General features: G+C 47.3%; 1 protein-coding gene across 1 annotated transcript in view; it reads left to right on the forward strand.

Annotated features, from left to right (window-relative positions):
- The window catches only part of l(3)80Fj (lethal (3) 80Fj), a 378,408-nt gene that overhangs the window by 115,864 nt on the left and 238,079 nt on the right, over nt 1–24,465 (forward strand). Inside the window, exons 16-22 of the mRNA XM_050172680.3 lie at nt 2,772–2,844; nt 3,409–3,577; nt 6,456–6,594; nt 10,071–10,189; nt 16,213–16,391; nt 20,276–20,369; nt 21,161–21,277. Coding sequence (XP_050028637.2) covers nt 2,772–2,844; nt 3,409–3,577; nt 6,456–6,594; nt 10,071–10,189; nt 16,213–16,391; nt 20,276–20,369; nt 21,161–21,277 — 890 coding nt within the window. The remainder of the gene's footprint in view (nt 1–2,771; nt 2,845–3,408; nt 3,578–6,455; nt 6,595–10,070; nt 10,190–16,212; nt 16,392–20,275; nt 20,370–21,160; nt 21,278–24,465) is intronic.

Consider the following 24,465-nt stretch of genomic DNA (forward strand, 5'->3'; position numbering starts at 1 on the left):
GGAAGGCTCCACACCACAGTTTTAGGAAGGGAAACTGCATCCATCGGACTGCCTATAATTCCTCCAGAGCACCCGTCAAATCTATCATTAGTGTTTATGGAAGGTGTTCGCGTAGAAGCTCTTATTGACACTGATGCTGCCATTTCTATCATTCATGCTGATTTATGCTCCTGTCTATGAAAAGTGACCACGCCTTACTGCGGCGCTTCTTTGTGTGGTGCAAACAATGCCAGAATTTACCCGATCGCGCAATGTACAGTACGTGTCTCCATCGATGGCCATCACATAGTATTCGCCTTGCTACGTGAGGGCACTTACAAACTTATTTGGGTTGGGATTTCTTGTCATCCGCCTCAGCGTTTATCAGCTGTCGCCAGTGCGTCCTTTCCCTAACCGGCACCAGTCAGCAATGGCATTTTAGAGATGATGCGCATAGCCGTTTCGTAACTGCCGCAGATTATGTGCTTTGGCCCTCTAGAGAACAAATCATCGCTGTTCGTTCCGCCGAGATTGTACATGGCGACGTGTTCATTCACCCTTATGGCTGCATTTCTCTAGAGGAATTGTGATTGCTCCCAGCCTTGTTCGTTTCACTGATGGGTGTGCAATGGTTACTGCATTGAACACTACTCCCGATCCCTAATTGTTGCCCTGTGGATCAACTATCACATGCGCTGATGATATTCAACCCGCTGTCCTCGTTCCTTTGACTGTTGCCCCGACGGAATCAACTTTGCCTCCTCTAGACTCTTCTTGCTCTCTTCTGACAAGTTCCATCAACCCAGACACAGATCTACACAGATCTACTCGATTTGTTGGAAAAGCACTGTGCCTTGTTCGACATCCATTCACCCTTCCTGGGTAAAACGCTTGTCACCACTTATCTCATTCAAACCGATGGCTCCCGCATCGTTCACCGACGTCCATATAGAATGTCTCTTACGGAGCGCAAGGTCATCGAAATAAATGTGTGATATTCTTGACCGGAATGTAATACTCCCTTCCTCAAGTCCCTGATCTTTTCCAGTGGTTCTTATACAGAAAAAGGAAGACCCATGTTGTTTGTGGCAGGAACGACGTGCAAGAGCTTATACCCTTTGCTGGCTCATCTTACAAGGCAGTACCTGGCCATACCAGCTACAAGCATGTCTGGCGAGTGCCTGTTCTCAGTGTCCGGCGCTGTTGTTACTGGCAGGAGAGCAGGGGAGGTGTTCTGTAGGAGTCGACCTAGTAGACTGTCCATTTTGGCCGCTACTGATTGACTGGGGCTGCTGGTCTCCTCCTCACTTGTACAGCTGCCTCCAAAATACAGAATCTTGCAGAATGTCTTGGACATGTCGAGTAGCTTGGTTTCCTTCATAACAACATTCACCGATTCAACTTAGCCATTCATCTATTCATTTTAACAGCTTTATCGGACTGTATCTTTTTTTTTTTCTAGGAATAACTATCTGGAGTACGCCAGTTGTACAAGAAGTTTGCTTTTCTGGCCGTGTTTTGCAGTACACTTTTGCGGTAATTTAACTTGGAAGTATTCAAAGAATATTTGAGAAATGTTCTATTCGATTTACACTCAAACATTTTGCTATTCGCACACCACTAGTGTTTACCCGCTATAATGCTCTGCGAGTGAATTTGGGCCTGTAATAAACAAGTTGCGTGCATGCACTTTCACATGCATACATTGTTGGAACAAGATATATTGTACTATATGCGCCATGCGGACAATATTTGCCAAAAATTTGGTTCGTTGTAGTTAACTGTTTGTTACTGCCAAGTCTGTTAAAAACAAAATTTGTTAAAGGAATTATTCAGGCAGACCAAAGTCAGTGAGAATGTTCAGTTATATGCAGAAGTATGTAGTAACTGGAGACATACATGGTTGAGCCAAAAGGGCAGGTAGTGCAAGCTACAGAAAGGGGTCAACCTGAACGAAAAATGCTAGTTCTTTTCTCTTTCGTTTCTTTCTGTAGTGAAAAAGATTGTAACATTCTGGTTCAATTCTGATTAACATTGTTTTCCCTCAGATTCTCTGTTCAGTATTCGATACCATTGCCACAGCATAGACTGTTTTTTTTTTTTTGCATAATTACAAACAACTTTCACGAACCTTATGTAGCAGAGCATACACAAAGAAAGGCAACCATGTTGTGTGCTTATTTCTTTATTGTGCTTTTAGGTTGTGAAGTAATATGCTTTCATCAAGTTCAATTGCTACAGAGACAGCCGAGGTGTCTGAAAAGTTGTGCAGTTGAAAAAATAACTTGAGCTAGAAAAGTTGCTTTATTATTGGACCTTATTTCACCAATGACTGTAAAAATTAAAAATGCACTTTAGTTGTAAGCCCAGAATTATGGCCACTTAACGTATACATGAAGTGGTCATACAGCCAGTAGTACACATTCAGCACTGGCTGCTTTTTTGTAAGTTGGCTGAAACCATCTTGCTAATTTTGCAAAACTGTCACCAAGCAGTCCAATATAGTATGTGCAGAATTTCCTGACATGGACAGACATAGGTGGTGACTGAGCGCATTTGTGACTCACATTGTTGAACTATCCAGACTGGGGTGTGCTGGCTGTTCAAGTTATACCCCCGGTAAAATTGTAAATTGCTGGATCACAGAAGTTCTGCTAATTATCTGTGATTTCAAGCTGCCGCTGAATTGCTATTTCTCTATTCAAATTTCTTTCTTGTTTCTGAACTTCACGTGTGACTATAATAAAGTTTAGGTCATGCTTTTCTTAATGAGTAATCTCTTCTCTTCACAGCACATCACCTGGTGTTGCAGCTAATCACAAGAATGATTCTCGACCACCCCGACTCCTGCTTCGCCAATCTCAAGTGAGAACTGAGAACTTAGTGCCCGGCAAGATGTATTATGTGTTTTCTAAATGGGCACAAAAAAAAAAGAAAAATACAGCAGCTTTAAGAGTCCAACTAGTGGACATGTCCATTTCTTCTGCTGCTGAAGTGCTGATTGGCTGTGGCACCTGGCTGCTGCAGATGCACAGCCCAGCCCAGCCAATCAGAACTTCAACAGCAAACAAAATGGAGATGTCCACTAGGTGGACTCTTACACAATACCTCCCTAGAACACACATAGTAAACTTCTGATTTATACAAAAGAATGCTATCAGCGTATATGCACATAATGTAGTGACACCGAGTAATATGCACTATGTTCTGCTAGCATTCAAAAAGCAAGGTTTTTTTTTCCATCAATTTCACCAACGTGGGAGTGGACTGTGTGCCCCCTTTCGTCCAACACTTGGTATATGCATGTCGTTGAGCTCAACTTATGTGCTCAACTGATGTTCTGACCAACCTTCTTACATTTCCTGTGTCTACTTATGCAGTTGTGTTTGCAAGAAAACTGCGACGGGACCCTTTTTTTTTTTTTTGCAGGCCCTTTGCGGTGCCGCTGCTGAAGGCGCTATGCCACTCCAGCCACCCCGTGCGCCAGTCGGCCCAGAGCACGGTGCGCAAGCTGGTGTCAGTGCTGAGTGGCACCTCCCTTGCCTGCTTTCTGCTGCGCGAGTTCTCGAGCTTTGTCGACAGCCATCTGAAGGAGAAGGTGATGGCTCTCTCTTCTGCACGCTGTTTTGTTTCTGCATCCACTTGTTCAAGGGGTTGTGCGTACTATGGTGGATCAGCGCTGAGCATGGAGGGTCCTATTTCTGGCTGTTAAAGGTGCATTCTGATGGTGATGGTGAAGCAAGAGGAATGTGAAACACGTTGAAACCGTTTGAATGGTAAAGTTGTCTGGCCTCTTTGCTATATTTTTTTTTACAGCTAAGTATTCTCACAGCATCAAAAAGAAGTTCCAAAGTTGCCAGAAGAGTAATCTAACAACCTTGGTTGATTCCATTCGAGTGTCCCTCTTTAAATGCTTGTGTACTGAAGAACCAATTGAACGCAGGCGGTAAGCATGATGCTTGCATCGGGCTTTACAGAAGCTGAATGAGCATGGGATGCTCAACTAAGATCTGTGCAAAGGTACCATTGCTATGAGCAATGGTCGGGCAAAGCATTACACTTCAACAAATCCCATAAGAAAGCTGGGGAAGTGGACTTCCACATAGAACACAGCAGCGATGTCTCGGTACAGAGCCCCATAATGAAGCAGACGTGCTTTGCACATATTTCTAGCCTGGTGGTGGGTATCGCTTGAAGCAGGTGTCTTTCTTTTCGCCATAACTGGTGTCGCAACTGAGGCAGGCAGCAAAAGAACCATGTTAATAATTTTGAGTAGAAACTGTTTGCACGCATATTAGAAAAATACTAGTGGCACTGCTTCCTTCAGCTTCTTAACTTCTCTCTCATGATTTTGCTGTTTTTTTTTTGTTTTTTTTTTTTAAATTGCTTCCATTGGAAACAGTTTGCCAAAGCAATGATGGTGGTAGGCAGAAACCACATGGTGCTGGGCAGCTGGAGTCACTCTTCTTTTATGGAAAACTTCTCTTACTGCCCCAGTCACTTGTGAGGCATGAATAGCCTTTTTCGTGAGTCGGTGAGTCTGTTACATTCAGAGGTGCTCAGATGCTGTGGCAATGATGTCCCACGCAGATGCAACAGAGCAAAAGCCAAGCCTGCAGGGGGAGCTAGTAGTGTGCAAGTCTTTGCATGAGGTAGCACTGACGTAAGCTGTTAATGGAGTTAATGTTGAACTTGGATCCACAACCGGCGCTCATGTCCTAGGAGGCAGCAGTATAGTAGTAACACTTGTGAGAGATGCAAGCCAGAAAGGCGAGGTGAAGCTGGGCCAAGGCCCCGGTTTTGGCCAGCTGGCTCTGAAAAACTGGAAACATGCTCAAGCTGTGTTAAGGGGGACTCAGCGCCTGAAAGCTTTTTTAAAAATTGTTTGTCGATATTGATAAAGCTTGCCGAGTTTGTGTATTTCAATGTGCTAGTTTTAAATATACATCCAGTTTTCTTGCAAAATTCGAGAAATTAAAAAATTCAGCTTTATTGCATAATTTGCTTGGAGGTGAGCTATCTACCAACTATACATGGCATAATAAACATTGTAACGGGGTTAAAAACAGTTAGACATATATTTACAGGATATTTACAATAATTGTAGCAGCTGACAAGATGGCAGACAGCGCACAAAGTCCAGAGCGTCGTCGTCTTCCGATCAAGATGAAAACATCTTTGTGAGCGTGTCACATGACCCCCGGCGGCTCAAGCACCAGCTCGGTGCTAGTTAGGAGGCGGGCGAGTGACACAACTTAAGACGCGCGACGTGGACCACGTCGGAGCGATGCTGAGCCACTGTTGTGTCAGGGGCGATTTCGTACGTGACGTCAGTTACTTGATGCAAGACACAGTTAGGGCCAGAGTAGTGTGAAAGTAACTTCACCGAGAGGCAAACGCGTAGCGACGGCGACCAAAGGAGAACCAGGGCACCCGGTTTATAATGGACGTCACGATGGTGGGCGTCGTACAAGTGCCGCTGATTGTCTTGCGACTCCACAAGTCGACGTCGGGCAATATGGCATGCTTCTTGTGCTTCGAGTATGAGCTGCCGAGTATCCTGTGCTGACTGATGACGGAAACACTTTCAGAAGTTTACTGCATCTCGTAAGTTTCCGCCAGTAACGATTAAGGAACGAAACTTCGTTACACCTCCAGCATATCCAGCGTCGCAGTTGCGAGACTTGGGCAGAATGGCAGCTGTTTTCGTCGTTTAAGCACTCGTGGTCCTTGGGACCAATCGGGGGCTCGCCATCTTGGTCACATGCTCAAACTGGCCAATAATAGTGTGTGCAGTGAATTCATTTTTCTGTATATATGTATATATATATATATATTTTTTTTTTTTTTGTGGTCGTAGCGCCGGCAGTGTTGCTGACCGACGAATAAAGAAAGCCAGAAATGTAAGCTTTCGTATGGTACCATAATGGCGCTGGCAGAGTTCGTAGTTATTGAGTTGTGTGTGACGAAAGTCGAGTGCAATTTGTCCCCAATTTAAAGGGCAATGCTTGTGGATTCGCATGTTTAGATCACAATAACGGAAGAACTACGCAGTATTTTGTAACCAAATGTAGGAGACAGGCTCGGAAACGCGTCAGGAACGCGAAAAAGAAAAATTGAAAATTCTAATTTTGGGCCGATTGTCGGTCCCAAAGACCCGAGTCCCCCCTTAAGGAAATGGATTAGAGCCTGTCGAAGGAATCGCACAGAGAGACTCGTAGGTCATTGAGGCTGTCCCAAGATTCGAGTGAAAGTTTGTGGCCAATGGTCAGCTATGGGCAAATTGCAAAGAGGTATTTGAAGGGTTGCGACTACGGTGGTGCTCTTTAGTACTGAGATGAAGACTGCTTGAGGGTTGGGGTTTGTCAGAGGTCTGTGCCTGAGGTACAGCATCGAGAACAGATTTCAGCCCTGTGTGTATACTGCTGCATCGACAATGAGGGATTAAGACAACAGCGCTTCTGGTTCTATTGCAGGCGGAAGAATGTGGGCCAGGTGAATCCAAAATCCTGGCGGAGGCTCTGGTCGCCATCTGCTCGGGCTCCAACCTGGATGCCAAGGACACAGAGGACCTTGCCTTGGAGTCCTTGCTGCCTGCACACCACCCTGTCTTTGGTGAGTGGTGCTGAGCAGCGGCCTCATTGCCTCGTGGAAAAGTTGGTGATATGCAATGGAAAACAAAGAATGCAGTTGCATGTGTTGTCCATTCAACTTGCAAACTGCACTTCCAGCAAAGACAGTTATTTACCTGTTTTCTTCCTTTTTGTATTCAAATGCTCAGCTAAACTGCAAAATGCATGCAGGATATAATGTTCTGAACATTTGTTGCCTGTGTAGACCACTAGCATTGCAGTGCGCTGGTATTCAGTTGCATCAGTGCTTGCTTAGTTTGCTGAATACCTTACACATTAACCCGCCGTGGTTGCTCAGTGGCTATGGTGTTGGGCTGCTGAGCACGAGGTCACGGGATCGAATCCCGGCCACGGCGGCCGCATTTCGATGGGGGTGAAATGCGAAAACACCCGTGTACTTAGATTTAGGCGCACGTTAAAGAACCCCAGGTGGTCGAAATTTCCGGAGTCCTCCACTACGGCGTGCCTCATAATCAGAAAGTGGTTTTGGCACGTAAAACCCAATAATTCTTCTACCTTACACATTAGGAAGACTGTCTTTGTGACCTGGTTGACTGGTCTGAGCATTTCTACACACATATAGTGAATAGGTGTGCTCAGGTGAGGACAATCACAGCAATGTCTCGACACCGCTGCCAGCAGGTTGTGGGGATGCGCGACTCTCGCGCATCCCCTGATGTTTTCCCGCATAGCGCATCCCCTGATATGCTGTTCTCCCGCACGGCTCGCGTGGCCTGGCGCCCGCGGCGTGGTACAAGCGCGGTGCGAGAGATGTCGCGACCGTCGCGCCGCGGCGGGGTTACTCGGGCGCCGAGGGACAAAGGGCTGTCTCTTTCCCGGCGGGTCGGCGAACCGCGCCGGACGTACCGCGCGCGCGCGCCGACCATGCTTCTGCGAGACCGTCTCGCGTGGCCGCCTTGGACACCGTTGGCGTGACTGTACACGCGAACGACCAGGCGTTGGGATCCAGCATGGGGCGAACATATTCGCTCGCAATGCGATCGCGGTAAGTCTGACTTCTAGATTTGTCGCGCGCCCATCGGCATGTTTTGGGGATATGAACTCGGCTAGCAGGCATTGATCTATGAAAGGTGCAATAAATGCCCTTGTGATTGTTTGCACTACTGTGTACTGTCGTTCCTTTGTCCCAAGAGCACGGAGGAAGAAACCCGTATCTCCCACAAGGTGTATGCTGTAGAGCTTCGTTGATGCGATCTCGTTACATACTACTTCCCGGCGCCAATGTTTGCTATTGAGAACACAAAATATGAAGAGAAATGCACCATCACATGATCGCGAAAGGACACGACGTCGTGTTTCAGTGGCTGCCTGGCCATTGCGGTATCTCCGGCAACGACCTCGCTGACAAAGCTGCTAGGAAAGCACACGAAGGAGCAACCCTTGTTTCTGTACCTTTATCGCGGACTGACGTAGCCCAACGCTTAAGCAAGCTAGCGCACCGTATGACATTGGAGAAGCGGCACACACCTGAATTCACTCAACATCGATTGCATTCCCTTGATCCATCTGTGCAGCTGCGGCTGTTACCAGGGCTTCCGCATAATGAGGAAACAATGCTGTGCTGCTTACGCTTGGGCGTCGCATTCACCAATGCATATACGTTTTTGATTGGAATGGCTGATAGCGCCGAGTGCAGTGCCTTCTTTTTACGCTTCTTTTTTAATGGTTAATATGTTTTCGGAAAACACAATATTTTCTCACCAACGTTCAGTACATCACCCAACTGCCATCGTATGATACGCTTTCCAGCCACTAGGTTTCATGTGGTGCACGTGATGGGAACAGTAGCTGCGCACCCCAGCAGCTTGCCATCAATGCTCGCCTGCAATACTTGCCCGCCTATCTCGTGTGAAAATGATGGTGCACACTTGGTTTCTTATGCCGGTACCAGCAAGTCTCCCGGGTCGTCGCATGCCGAATTCACAGCTATCGCCACCGAGATCTCTCTTGCAATGAGCATCTTCAACTATCTGTTTTACAGCGCGTGAGGTGTAGTGATGTTGGAAGCTTACTGTACGCTTTTAATAGGCAATAACCCAAACATGCCGCCATTCCCTGCTGCGGGCAGCGCCAAGTGAGCGTCATGTTTCACTCTGGTGGCATTGTAGGCATTGTATTCCGGCATTGCCAACCAGCTCGATTTTGTTTCGGATTCCCGCACAATGGGAAGACAACAATTTGCCTCTCGGGGTAGCTTGGGCCCCATCAGCTCGACGTACATCAGCATCTTGTGCCGCAACAATCGTGCTGAGTGGGCAAGGCAGAACTTCCAGCCAAAATGCCCTGTTCGAAGAAGCTTCTCACACAGGCCTAATTCGAATAGCGCAAGCATTAGTCTGTCGAAGCCGCAAGCACAGCGTGTCTCTCGGGCCTCACCAGTTCAGCATACGTCAGCGTCTCGTGCTGTGACGATATACACAACACTTTGCGTTACATATAAACATAGATGTCGACTACAGTAGAGTCTGTCAAATTACTTAGTGACTTTGGATCATACGTTTACCCAGTCAATTTGTATTCTCTCGATATATATATTTTTTTCATAAATGTATCAACGGGGTTCTGCTGCATATGCTCTATTACGGAGAAACTACCATTTGTCAGCAACAAGCAACCGAAAAACACTACAGGACGCCGTGCTGTGTGGTTGTGTGATTACTGTGTAAACCTGTTTATCTTTTACAATTTATTCTAATTTCAATGTCTTTGTTGTTTTTGTGTTCACTTACAGTTTAGGTTGCGTTATATGCAATGTTTTTTTTTTTTTTTTTTTTCATTTCACAACATACTAAGGCTTTTGCTTTGGGTGGAACAGACCTTTTTCATTGGATTATCGCGGTCCATTATAACGAGTGACGGCTATATCAAAAGAAATATCACCGTCATCCTGCTTTCTGCTCGTCTTATTGTATCAAGCAGATTGTTAAGATATCAACAGATGCTCGAGAGACGAGCCGCCACGAAAAAGACGATTAAGTGTCTGTGCTCTTTGGCATGTGTGTGCCCGGCAGTCTGGCTCCAGTATAAATTCAGTGTAAATAGCCTCTGTTGCCTGTTTCTTTCCACACGTAACAATATGCATATCCAACCTACTTCCCTAAGGGAAACAGTACACATGACAATGGGCCATATCTTAGCACCATTCATTTAATTTGAGCAACCTGCCCTGCATGGGTGCAAAACATGTGTTATGCCTCTTCCTTTTACTTTCTTTTTTCTTGACAGCATGTTTTTTGCATTTGACAATGCTCATCCCTCATTAGACAATGTTTCATCACACTCTTGACAGTTTAAAGCTATTGCTAGTGCTTGCAATATCAAACGTAAAACCTAGCTTTCTGCAATGGTGGTGGTAGGATAAAATGTGCTTCCATTAGGGAGTTGAGAGAATGTATAACAGCTAGAGCTATAAATAATTGTACCTACTGCTCTCTGCAGCCGTGCACCATTCCAGCCTGTGGCTGCGGATTGTGGACTTGCTCAAGCTTGACCGCAAGTCACCGCTGGACCCACAACAGGCACTGCCATTGCTGCTGTCCAAAGACACCATCACCCCGGTGAGGACTACATACAGTGGTGGTCCAACTATGCCATTTGCACCATTTTGCTGCAGTACCACTTGCCTGCTCCTGGCGGCGCCCACTCAAATGTCATTTGCGCCAACTGTGCAAAAGTGTGGCATTTTCGCATTTTCACGGCAATGCAATGTTTTCAGTAGGGTTATGCAACTACACCACTGCAGTGAAACCTCGTTATAACGAAATGGGATATCACGAACTAATCTATATAACGAAGAAATCTCCTTGAAATTCCAATAGATGCCCATGTATTGAAAACCTCATTTTAATGAAGCTAAAATTTCCTCGCAATGGGTATAACAAACCATTTTTTAGAGTGCAGCTCTTTGGCACCCGTTCCTGTGTCTCGCTGCGCCGTCGTGCCTCACCATAACCAGCTTGGTAGCTGAGGCCAGCTCCCGGCTCTAGCTGCATGCTTTCCTGGCACTATCTCTCGCACATGGCCTGACTCTTGCTCTCTTCGCTCCTCCTCCAATGCCACCCACGTGCGGCGGCAATCAGAACGCCTACTCGGTAGCAGCTGATCTCGATGTGCTGCTGCCCACGCCGAAACACCTAGCTGCTGCCGTTCGCCACTGTGTGTACCCCTTCCCCCCTCCTCTCCTCTGTGGCGGCGACCATGCGAGAGCGCGCGGTGTTCTCCGGTTGCCGAAGCGCCAGCTCAGTATCAGCGGATTACAGTGCGCGCTTCCAAAGAGGAAACAGAAAGCCACCTTCAGTTGACTCGCTAGCAGTGTCAGCGGCGTCAGTCAGTCGCTGCCATCTCTTCGCCACATAATGTTCCTATGCCCCTACGTGCTGCCTCCCGCAGCCTCCCGATAAGCGAGGCAGCCGCGCCAAGCTATGCTCCGTTCGCGTCTCCCGTGCACATCTCCGGCCTCCCCTTTTCCGTGAAACTGGTGGACCCTCCCACTCTTTCGCTGCGTGCCTGGGGCGGCGTCGACTGCGGTTTTGTTGTGGCTTGTCGGTGCCTCCGTGCGCATTGACAATATCAGTGTTTCTATCGGTTCGTTTGTGTTAGTTCCCGCCGCCAGAAAGGAGATGGATGACAGCAAACGGAAGCGTAAAACGATATCAATCGAGCAGAAGGTGGCTATGCTGAAAGTTGTCAAGTCCGGCGTAAAGACGAAAGAAGTGGCCGAAGATTTTGGCATAGTCTTGAGCACGCTGTCGACAATTTTCAGCAGCAAAGAAGCTGTCACCAGTGCTTTCGCACGTGGCGTAAAAGGCGACAGAAAGAAGCTGCAAGCCCCCGCTTCTGATGCTGCAGAGAAGGCGGTCTTCAAGTGGCTTTTGGATGCAAGAGCAAGCGGCACTTCTGTGAGTAGGGCACTGTTGCAGCGCAAAGCGTGGGACTTCGCTTGCACCATGGGGCACAACAATTTTTTGGCGAGTGTTGGCTGGCTGCAGCGTTTCAAGGAGCACCACGACAGCGTTGGCAGGGCTGTCAGCAGGGAAGCGCAGTCTGTCGACTGCGGAGTGCAGTGGTGTGGGTGGAGATAAGCGTTGGACAGCTGCTAGAAAAATACAGCGTCAAGGATTTGTTCATCACGGATGAGACATCCCTGTTCTACCAGATGCTGACACAAAAAACCTTGGCCCTCAAAGGTGAGCGCCAAAGGTGCAGCAGAGCAAGGTCAGCGTAACCGTGTTGCGTTGTGCCAACGTGGATGGGTCGGAAAAGGTGCTGGCCCTCGTGGTTGGCAAAAGTGCGTCACCACAATGCTTTAAAGGCGAACGAAAGCTCCAAGTGAGTTATGTGTCCAACTGTAAGGCTTGGATGACGAGAGAAATTTTCGCGCACTAGCTGCGGGAGTGGGACGAGCGGCTGGGCAAGCTGAACCAGAAGGTATGCCTCGTACTGGACAACTGCGTGCCCACCACGCTGCCGCTGTGCTCAAAAATATCGGGCTATGCTTCTTGCCGCCAAACTGCACTGCAGTTGTGCAACCTCTCGACCAAGGAATTATCATGAACATTTAAGTCGGACTACCGCAAGCGTGTGATCGACCGGATTCTGCTCAATATTAGCATGAAGTGTGAGTCCACGATCGACTTGTACATGGCGATCGAGATGCTACAAGCTGCTTGGATAGCTGTACGAGCAAGCACGACCGCTACTTGCTTCCGGCACACCTCATTTGGTGTCAGCAGCGGCAGTTACAGTGAAGATCTCGGTGGTGCCTCCAATGAGGGTGCCGTGGACGGTCAAGCCCTGGCATCACGGGATGCTCTCCTTGACCCCGGCGTTCTGCCCGACTCCGACACCTTCTGCACGTACGTCAGTGCCGATGCTGATGCGGTGACGACGGAAGAGCTAAAGGAGGCGGATGTGTTGACGAATGTGTTGACGACAGCCCGGAGCCTAATATTGGCAAACCAGACGTACCAACGCCCGCACAGGCGCTGGATGCGGCAGATCTGCTACGCCACTTCTTTGGCGAGGACGGACTTGAAATAGCGGCTGCAGCTGAAAAAGCCATCATTCGCCTGAAGAAGACGCGGCAAAAATCTATTACGGACTTTTTATCTGTGAAGTGAGCTGCCAGCTGGTGTGCTGTTGATTGATCAGTGATGAGCCTTTGGCATGGATAAAGTAGCAATTCCTTGCTATCTTTTTTTCGCTTGTTTTTCTCTGTGCGACAGCCATTTTCTTTTTTGCATGGCGGGCTGTTGTGAGATTTAGTGGTGAGTACATCCTCTCTTGCTTGCTAATTGTGGATAGAAATGGATAGTGGCTCTAACGAGCTAATGGTTATAATGAAGTATTTACGACCCCCCTTCACCTTCGTTTTAACGAGGTTTTATTGTATATGAACCGATTCGTCAACGTTCAGATACAGTCACTGACTGATTTTTCCGGACGCCTGATTTTTCGGACATGCCTGAAAATTCAGACTCATTCGTGCTACTGCCACATACCCCATAGAGTCATTGTATAAGAAAGAACACCTGAAATTTCGGGCGTTAAAAAAACTTTGCCTTCTGATTTTTTGGTCTTTCTGCCATGACTGCAAGTCTGAAACAGCATTAATCGAAGTCACAACCGTAGGCATATTATCTCACCACCTTGAACCAGCGTTCTCGCACACAGATCCGCTGGTAGCTGTAGACACCACTGCGGCAATGCTAGGCTTAGCTACTTCGACGTTAGCTACCAAGCTTGCTGTTCGGTGCGCGTTTTTCATTGAAACAGCTCGCCGCTGCTAGCAATGGTGCCGGCTCCGCCTTTGTAATCATCGCGAATGGCTTCAAAGCTCAGAAAACATGGTGCATTGCATGATGCCAGTTCCCGAAGTCAGCTTTGTGACTGTACAGCAGTGTTACGAGCTGAACCATGCACAAAGTAATGTGGTGAAGCATATCAAAAGTCATGTGGAAAGCCATGTGGAAAGATGCAAACTTCATCAGCTAAGAAGGCCAAGGTGGACTCTGCACTCAACAAGCTGGCCTGACTCGTGAAGAAAGATTGTTTTTCTTCTTCACATCTGACCTGAAATTTGGCATACTTAATTTTTTTTTTTACCTTGATCCCTGTTTCTGAAAAAGCAAATTGTCTGCTCCAGTCGCAAGCACCTCATGTTCATCTTCTGTACTCTTGTTTTGTTGCATCTGCTCAAAGAGCTTTTAACTAGATTTGTTCACCCTACCCTCATAAACACTGCTGCTTCAATGCTGGAAGTCTTTTATCAGGGCCTCAAGAGCCAGAAGGCCGACAGTGACCCCATAATTGGGAGCCAAACATCATCTCTTGTAGAGAAACTGAATACGCCCGAGAAGAAACAGTTCTTTTCTGCAGTCTAGGATTACTTTTGTGTATCCTACGACTACATTAAGCACAAATTTCCACTTGGGGATGCAACTTGCCAAAATGCAGAAGTGGCCAGGCATGACTCTCCATCCACTGCATCATTTTCAAGTGTTTGTTTCTTTGGTGAGAAGTTTCCGCATCTGCTGCCCCAAGATGCAGATGAATTCAGGGAGTAGGCTGTAGATGCATTGGAAGTTGAGCTTGCAGAACTGCCAGAGTACAGTTTTCCAGAGGGTATTTTAAAGGAAGAAAGGTGCGATGAGAAGTGGCCTGTGGTTTGAGAAATCAAGAACACAGATGGAAAGATCCTGTTTGATTGAGGGGCAAAGTTGGTGCATGATTTGCTGGTTATATCGCATAGCAAAGCACATTGCGAGTGCGTTTTCACCACAGTGAAGGAGACTCAGCCAGAGTTCACCTGTGCAACTTAACTCTGCAAAATTTACTCGTGGTGAAGGATCACCACTCACCGGGCCTTGCTGTGAGCAAACATACTCAGTTGGTAGATGCCCCAGTTGGTAGCCCTTTTCTCGCTGTGTGTCCATCACATAGCACTGAAACTTGACAAGCTTCTCCTCGAAGTGAGTGGGCAGCTTCTGACGCACGGAGGTCCGTCGTCTCAGGCAGAACCCGAGCCATTTCATAAGGCGCGTTGCCCAGCCCCTGCTTGCTTTAAAATTGACTCGTGCGACACCCTTCACGTTGGCAACTTCTTTGGCTTTCGCCTGGATAATCTCTGTCTTCACGGGCATTCCCGCTTCCCTTCGTTCCGTGATAAAATCAGCAACTTCTTCCACCTCGTGGTGTCAGCCTGTTTTTGGTCCAGTGAACGCCAAGTCGGCTGCTGAACAGTTCGGTCCGTTGTTTGCGCCATTGTTGCACATTCTTTTCGTGCACTCCAAACTCGTGCTGTGCTTGCAGGTTCGAAGTTTTCGCCACGTGCAAAACGACCTTTCGCTTAAAGGCCGCACTGTAGTGGCACTGCTTGGTTGGTGCCGTCGCTTCTCAAGCACAGGTGGCGCAGGTGTTTCGCGAGCACGTGGTTAAGGCACAACGCTTCCAAAACTCAACCAACACGACTGCACTGAACGATCGCTTTCAGAAAACTGCCAACTCCGTGCCCGCGCCAGGCGGGAGGAAGAGAGAAGGGGGTGTCAAAGTGCAAGGCAATCGCCGGCGGCGTAATCACCTGACACTATCCACCCTTGCTGGCTGCATTCTCTTTATAAGAGAAGTACCGCCATCTACTCTCTCCTCCACCATCTCCTCTCCTCGCCTGCACACAGCAGCCTGAGATGGGTGCATGGCGAGCCGTCATGCTGCTAGCGTGGCCGGGCCTTTAGTGTTCAAACCATGGTACTTGACTCTAAGCCGACCCCCCCACTTTCGCACATCATTTCCTCTAAAAAAAACAGCAGCCTAGATTCGATTAAATACGGTAAATGTCATTTTATTTTACTTCGCCTGGTTTGCGGCATTAAAGTGACCATGAGATTGGCGAATCTCATAGACTATACAAATCGCGTGCACTGGCTGAAAAAACTTATTTTTTTTGCCTACCCTGCAGTGAATCTCATGATTTTCAAGCATCCTAGGTTGGCAGGTATGGGACTAGCTTTTTTAGCCTGTGAGTTCAGCAAGCAAACACATATGTAGTACTTCATTTCTTTGTTGCGCTCAAACAGCTCGGCATGTTTTACCAGGAGGGTGTAACATTGTGGTTTAATTATGCAGTAACCTCATAATGACCTCGTGCAATGGCACAGCTAGCACTCAAACAACCGCCACAGCAAGCAGTGTCAGGGAACTATAGATGAAAATTGTATTCTGATCATTCCAGCCATTCTGTCATTTTTACGTCCTTATTATGCATACTTGTGACTGGACCAATAGCCAGAAGGCTATCAGCGGGCACATAGCAGCACAGTAATACTGAGACAAACCTGGCGTGTCCAATGGAACTAGCCATACGACCAAATGCCAGGCTTGGCAACTTCGTATGAAAGTTATCAAAAATTACATATTACATGAACATGGAAGTTACTCATACTTGCCGGCAAATAAGCAGTGTCCCTAATGATTCAAGTTTCATTGTATCTGTAATAAAAAAAAAATGTATTTCATAGACTGACATTTTGGCCATCCTGAGTGGGGTACTACTCAGCTTGTTTTCACTACCTCCCTTGCCCAGGACGTGAAAGGAGCCATCACTACCCTGACGGCCGTGCTGCCACAGTTCGTGATGAGTGCGGTAATCTCCGAGGTGCTTGCAGCGCTGAACCAGACCGAACTGCGGCTAGTGACAGCCGAGGAATATTCCATTTACTGCACACCTGAGGGTGTCCTCCACAACAAGGGCGTGCTCAACAAGTGAGTCAATCAGTCGGGAGCTCCTCAACATATTGTTTACGATTCACGTGTTGAGCTAAATAATGAGTCTGCATGACAATGCGTAAAATACACCCATGTTCGTAGTCGCATTTAATTCAGGCAAGTGCTGGTGAGTGCGGCTGGCAGCTTTCCGCAGAAAACGGCAACTAACTGATGTCGATACTGCTCCGTGTCGTCACTTCTCGCTTTTTGTGTGCGCACTGTACGAAATGAGGAATGGTTTATTTCAAATCGATATGGTCAAAGCTGAACTAGAGAAGCTGTTTTCTTCATCCTAATGGCTTAATTAGCTTCAGGTCAATCACTCAGGTCTGCCAGCAGTAGATACACGAACTCCACGACTGTGACATCTAGGCTTAACTTAACCTCTCCATAACATGATCTGCATCGGCTTAAACTATGTGTGCGGATGGCGAGGGCCAAAGTTCTTGCAGCCAACAATGCAACACCACTTGCCTCCCATCCCTTGCCCGTCTACAGGGAATGCAACTTGTTGCGACAGCAACTTCTTTCGCCATGCACTAGCTCATGATCGTCAACTCCTTGACGCTCTCGTCACTGCCATCTGCATGACCACGGCATGCTCTGCATGGAACACTCGTTACGTCATATACAATGTGACCTGTAACTGAGGAGGAGGTAAGGTAAAGTGTTCGAGGCAATTCATTAAACTCACTTGTAAAAAATCTGTGCAACTCTCAAACCTGCTTTTTTGAAGACGTGACGGAATGGTTCAGAAGAACGTACCCAGCGAATTTCATTCCCATCGAAAAATTGCCATAGTTGCCCTTTAAAGTCGTCAATTTCCAGCAGGCAAGCGTAATTTTCGGCCTTCTACTGCATGGCGTTTCCACTGATTCATAGCTTTTTTGCCCTCATCTCCACAAATCACGGGCTCACAGCCTTGTCGAGCTCTTCATGCACTGACAGCGTCAGCTTCTTCTGCCTGACGGATGTGCCCGATGCAAATGCTTTCTCTATTGCTTCTTTAGACTTGAGAATGATGGACAGTGAACTGGGAGAAATTCAGAACTTTTTCACAACATCACCTTTCTTCCGTCCACTTGCGACTTTAGCCAGGATGCTAGCTTTGTCCTCTAAGGATAAAAACTTGCTCTTTTTGCGTGGCGCTGCCATGTCGAAAAGCATGCTAAAACTTGGAAACGCTTGTTTCAACGAATCGAGCAGAGCCGCATGTGCATAACTCAAACTGCGGAGTTGCACTAACACCTTCGTTAACACTAGCTACGCACCGACAAGCCGAGATGTAGCATGTACGGGCGGGACGACTGAGCTTCGGCTTCGGATTGTCTGCAGCTGAGAAGTTTCAAGCCAACGGCAAAGGAAGGCCGGTCTCATCGCCGTGGAGCAATGGTTGCCCTCATGCTCGTTTATCAGCGCCAGTTTCTGGTGGTCTCAACAAGCGATTTAAACTTTGTAGACATATTTTTGTTTGCCAACGGTCACCAAAATGTTCGAAATTGTGTTTCCTGCACGGCTAATTAAAATTTCAAGCCTGGAACTGTTTTGTCAAATTTCGTTGAAGCAGAACGGCACAAGAAAGTGTTTATTGTGGTGAGAATATTTGTGCATTGACTACTATGGACCGCTGACGTGGAACCGAAAATTATTTGTTGTATCGGACATTTCTTTGAAGCAGCATTTGTTGCAGTGGTGTTCGACTGTACTTTGCTTTGAAGTGAAATTGTATGTCTGAGTGACAAGATGAGTCAAAAAGGGGAACTGAGCATGCTCATTTTTATTGATGACCTTATTATGCATTGAATATGCAATGACAATATTGTCTGTAAAAATCCATGCCAATCTATGTTGTCATGTAAAGTGTGGGCTCAGCTAGAAGGCAGATAAAGAATATTGTTTGGGAGCTGCTGGTCATGTTCTTGTGCTGCCCTCTGATGCTCGCAGCTGGAAATGTTTTGGAAGGGTGCTGGGAATTTTGCCGGTCGATTTGTGTACTTGCGCTCATGTTGAGTGTGCGTCGGTTGTGTGTTTCGTGGATTGCGATTAATTATGAATGGTTTCTCCGGGGCAGCATGTCGTTCCCTCATCAACTACTGAGTGAGCAGGCCTGAGTGCGCTGTGTTGTGCTAAAGATGCGGCCGATAAAGGAATGCCGAGTTCCGTCTGCGTATGCGGCTGCCTTAGAATTTTTTGTCGCGGATGTCTGCACTTGCACATCACTTTTTGTGTTCCTTTTACACATTTATTAAACATTTCAGATATTCAAGAAGCCTTCGAGAGCAGCATTCCATGTCGGATTTGCCAAAGTGGTGCATTTGCTTACATCGACGTCTGCAGCCACAGATGGCTGTTAGCTTCGGATATTGTGGAAACAGCACATCGCTGATGCTAAATAACGTCAAAATGTCGCAAAACATACATATCTGCGCATATGAGCCGCATTGTTCCACCCTGAGACAAATCAATATAAGTGGCTGAGCCACTTAAAGGACAGGAACTGTCGTCCACACACATATATTACGTGCTGTTATTTGATTCTCGTTTTTGTTTTGGCTTATTTTGAGCTCGATTAATTACGTATACAAGTGAATGTGCTGCAGCTGTTGCGTTGTCGGTTCGATGGCTGATCACATAGTGTTCGGTCGAGCGATCATGGTCAGCACGCTGATTTTGTCGGTGCCGTCAACAAGAAAGCTTGTCGCACTACAAGAACTCGCACCCGTCGGTTGCATGGTTGTCGGCGTATTATAATCAAATAGTCTCAGCGACACAGTGCTGAATAGACGGCAAATTGTTGGCGTCAGTGTCTTGTCGATCTCTTACCGACCCAGTGTTACTGCACCTTTAACGAGTACGTCAAGTCAGGCACGCACTGCTACCACCAGCAAAAGTGGCCTGACCCTGGAAGAAGACTGCGACAGCAACGTGATGTTTTTGAGGTGTCGCCCAAGTGTAACGCAGGGGTTTATCGATAAATCTGATAGCCTTCAACGCAAGGCGGCAACTATGTGGTTCATGATGCAGTCCGGACGAAGCACTGGCTGCTTTCTGTTTTGAAGTGGAATTGCAGTCTTACGCTATGCACGTTTTCGGTACCGCACCCACGTAGAGCTATAGACCAGTGGAGTACCAACGCGGTACACGGCACAAGTGTTCACTGCAGTGAGCGTCCGTTCACTTTTTTTCTTTTTTGTCGGGTGCTTTCTTCCAATATCTGGCTGCACGGCCGTGTGCGCATCCCTTCCAAAACGTTTCACGACTAATCTGCTGGGGCAGGGTGCGTGTGCCGTCGCGCCATGAAAGAGGTGGATTGGCCTCTGCTCCTTGTACCATTGGCTCACAAAACTTCATTTGCTTCTATCTCAACCATCACTTTTTAAATACTGTTGCAGTAGAACGCTCCTTTTGAAGCTGCCCATGCAATGTGAAACTTTCCTAGTGGTGCCTTGTGAAGGGCACTTTTGAGAAAAATCTGGATGTTTGTGGTACAATTCTCTGATTCTTTTAGTTGTTACTGGATACACCAACTCGTCACTCCTGATGATAACACATTTGCCACCTGAGGTCAATTGGCCCTAAAAATTGGCCCAGAGTGGAGTCTGATTTGCAGTCTTTTTATGCTGACTTTGTTTTCCATTTTGTTCTTGCACACTAACACAAAGTGTGCTGAGCTCGCCATTGAAGTGGCACCAACGAATGATGCCAGTGGCCTTCCAAGTTTACACTATGAATGATGTCCTTTGCTTGCTCCTTTGAGAAAGATTTTAAAGAACAAAGAGGGGAGGGTATGTGTGTTGTCGTGATGCAATGCTTAAAGCTTGTAAGACTCCTTGAGTCAGTCTTGCCATCTTGCCAAGCATTTCCCACCTCTTCTTGTGCAGTGTTGTTGAGGCCACATCTGAGTCAAAGAACATCAAGCGTGAGAGCAAGGTGTACTCGTACAAGGAGCAAATGGAGGAGATTGAGTTGAAGAAGGTGAGAAGGAGCCCATATTTCCTCTTGTCTTATAGCACCCATGTCTTGCAAGTGTGCATGCATGTATAGGTTTGCATCTAACCAATGTTTGGGCACTTTGGGGGGGACAGCTAAGACAGATCTGCATACAGAACTATTTGTGCTGCCTCTGTTTCAGTTAAAGTTAAGTCGGATTGTAGTTGAGTGTTTTATGGCCTGTGTCTTGCATGCATCAAAGGGTCACCATGAGAATTCTGCCAGTAGATCTCTGTTGGCAAACACAATCCACCAAAAGAATGAGTGAATCATCTGGTGAGGCATCTCGGACAACCTGACTGAGCAAAAGTGCTTTCTTTACTTATTTTTGGTGAAACTACTAAGAGAAGCACTATAGGTGTTCGACTGGGCTCGGGAAATTGGCTTCCTTCAGCAGCACAAAGTCACTACCACCATTTTTCTCAGTAATGGTGAACTGGGTGTGGCTTGGAAAACTTCGAACAGGTAGTTATGGTGCTCGAGCAAAATGCTTCGCTTTAAGCTCCCTGTGCTAATAGAACACACTCGCTCCACAGTGGTGGCTCAGTACGTATTCTGCTGCTGCGTCTGGGTATCAATTCTCAGTTGGGGTGGCCAAATTCTGGTTGCGGCAGAAATCAAAAATGCTTGTGTACTAAGGTTTGAGTGCACGTCCAATGAAGGTTGGGCCACAGAGGAGAGTTGTGATGTCTCTCCCTCCAAATGCCAGAATGTGCTCGTGTTGCTCAGATGTGTCGTCATCAGATTGTTGCTCATACCTGTTGGTGGGTGTGCAGGAGTTGGAGGCCAAGAAGAAGACAAAGGTGCAGGAGCCCGAGCTCACCAAGAAGCAGAAGGAAGTGATGGAAGCCCAGCTGCAGAAGGAGCATGCCGTGCGCCTGCGTATACGCAAGGTACTGCACTTGTGTATCCACGGCCAGAAATGCTGTCAAGCCCATTTAAAACAGTCCCAGATATAACACTTTTTCTGTTGAGGTGGCCTCATTTCACTGCATTTGCAATTTTCTTACTCAGCTCATTCAAACTGAGTCCAGATATAGCGAACATTTTCGAAAGCGCTATACATTTAAAATGAACACTTAAAGCCTGGCCATGGCAAAAGGAGGGTGCACACAAAGTGCTGAAGCATGCGAGTGCGATCAAAAGGGCCGCACAAAAGGCCCCCCCCACCAAGTCTCACTGGGGAGAGGAGTGAGCAACGCTTTCAGAAGCCGCGACAAAAGTAACTTGTTTTCATCATCATCATCATCAGCCTGGCTACGCCCACTGCAGGGCAAAGGCCTCTTCTATACTTCTCCAACTACCCCAGTCATGTGCTAATTGTGGCCGTGTTGTCCCTGCAAACTTCTTAATCTCATCCGCCCACGTAACTTTATGCCACCCCCTTGCTACGCTTCCCTTATCTTGGAATCCAGTCTGTAACCCTTAATGACCATCGGTTATCTTCCCTCCTCATTACATTTCCTGTCCATGCCTATTTATTTTTCTTGATTTCAACTAAGATGTCATTAACTCGTGTTCGTTCCCTCACCCAATCTGATCTTATCCCTTAACGTTACACCCAGCATTCTTCTTTCCATAGCTCGCTGTGTCGTCCTCAATTTAAGTAGAACCCTTTTCGTAAGCCTCCAGGTTTCTGCTCCGTAGGTGAGTACTGGTAAGACACAGCTGTTGTACACTTTTCTCTTGAGGGACAATGGCAACATGCTGTTCATGATCTGAGGATGCCTGCCAAACGCACCCCAGCCCATTCTTATTCTTCCGATTATTTCAGTGTCATGATCCGGATCCACGGTCACTACCTGCCCTAAGTAGATGTATTCCCTTACCACTTCCAGTGCCTCGCTACCTATTGTAAATTGCTGTTCCCTTCCGAGACTGTTAAACATTACTTTAGTTTTCTGCAGATTAATTTTTAAACCCACTCTCCTGCTTTGCCTCTCCAGGTCAGTGAGCATGCCTTGCAATTGGTCCCCTAAGTTAATAAGCAAGACAATATCATCAGCGAATCGCAAGTTACTAAGGTATTCTCAGTTAACTCTTATCCCCATTTATTCCTAATCCAGGTCTCTGAATACCTCCTGTAAACACGCTGTGAATAGCATTGGAGAGATCGTATCTCCCTGCCTGACGCCCTTCTTTATTGGGATTTTGTTGCTTTCTTTATGGAGGACTACAGTGGCTGTGGAGCCCAAGGTTACTAGACTAGCTTCAGTTTTCAAACTCGGCGCAGTTGCATGGAACCGCCACCCGCCCACGCCTTCGTGGCTCTGCACTCGCGTCCAGCTTCACTTCCTCACTAGCCGGCTACGCGTGCGGGCCGGACTAAGCACGCGGTGCAGCCTTGGTGTTTTCTGTGGTTCATTGTTGACGGCGAATTTCAGCAAGCATGTCATCCGCGAAACTTTAGCCTTTGCTTTCTTCCGAGTTTGTTAAGAATATCAGCAGACGATGCCGACTTGCTGCGTGTCTGGCTGCATAAGCGGCTATCGGAACGATGTCGACAGTTATTCGCACCACTTTTTCTGTGATCCCAGCAATGCGACGCTTCGCTCGGCGTGGAACAGAGTGATTCCTCGTGCCGACCGGGAACTCTCTGCGAAATCCAAGGCGTGTGATTTACACTTTCATGAGCAGGACATATTATAGTGTTATGTGCATGTTATCAACGGACAGAGGGTTGAGGTGCCACGAGGCAAGTGGACACTTGCCGAGCGTGCGATGCCGAAAGTGTTCCGGAACCTTTCCTCATAGCTGTCGAAGCCGCCGGAAAAATAACGCAAATGAAGAGAGCAGAACACTGGAAAAGCGGTTGGCTTCACCTTGTCACATTCGAGTGGGGGACAATGTGAAGACGCACAAGAAGCGCAGATCGTTTAGAGCCAAGGTTCCACTCTTGAAACTGTTATTTTTGTGGATAATAAATTTGGTCTCGCTAGCTGGCCTAAAACTGCCTCAGACCAAAGTATTAATTAAGCAAGTGAAAGCAGTGAGGAAACATGCCAAGCTGCTCTAGGTGAGAAGTAAATTGCGCGAAACGTTAAGACGACAGAAATAAACACACGACATTTAGAAACGCAGTTTCTGCGCTTCGCTGTATGCATTTCTTCCTTTTGTGCAGTTTACCCTTCTTTCAGCATGAACCATCTAGCCCGATAAATCTTATTGCTGTAGGTGGATACCGCTTTCTCACGGTATCACTAATTCGGACTTGAGAGAACGCCAGTGAGCTTGAAACACTCGCAAACTGCCCGTCCGCACGAGCTCAAGGCTGCGGCGAGGCATCTGCAGTGGAGCTCGATGGAACGGCGCTGCCATCTGGCGGCTGTCACAGAAGTGGCGACAGCTGCTGTAAGTGCCCGGGCTGAGAGTTTTACAACTGAAGCTAGTCTAGTAACGTTGGTGGAGCCGCTATAGATATCATTCAGTATTTTTACATAAGGCTCGTCCACACCCCGATTCCGTAATACCTGCGTGACTGCTGAGGTTTCGACTGAATCAAACGCTTTCTCGTAATCAATGATAGGTACCATATTTACACGATTGTAAGTCGACCACTTTTTTACAATTTGAAAACGTGAAGGGGGGGGGGGGGGGAGGGTCGACTTACAATCGAAACCAAAACATGGCACCGCCAAAAAAGCAAGGCCAACGGGAGCTACAACGTAGTTCCAATTTTATGTTTTCTCTATGGCCCTACCATAGCTTTTCGCTATCCTGCGTGTTTGTTTGCTTTACGGAAGGGTTTTTCAACATTTTTTAGAGTTTTACAGTGCACGCACGAGTGCACACAACACTTATGGGGGAGGGGAGTCGATAGTTGATGGAAGCGCCGCTGTTCCCTTTTGCGGCGGCACCCTCAAAACGGCAGCGGTGGCGGCAAGTATCGCGGGTTTCTCTTTCCCTGTTGCGCTTAGCTTTCTCTATAGTTTGACGAAAGGCATTGGTTTGACGCATTCCACTTGACTGCAGGCTACGTGCTACTTCTTTGCTTCCTCAGTTGTCGTGAGCCCTCCAAGCCCACTAATCATTCGGCACTCGTTCACAGCAGCATTCAAGAGGGCTGCCATCCTTTACGCCG

This window comes from Dermacentor andersoni, chromosome 3 (assembly GCF_023375885.2).
Source record: "Dermacentor andersoni chromosome 3, qqDerAnde1_hic_scaffold, whole genome shotgun sequence".
Classification (NCBI taxonomy): Eukaryota; Metazoa; Arthropoda; class Arachnida; order Ixodida; family Ixodidae; genus Dermacentor; species Dermacentor andersoni.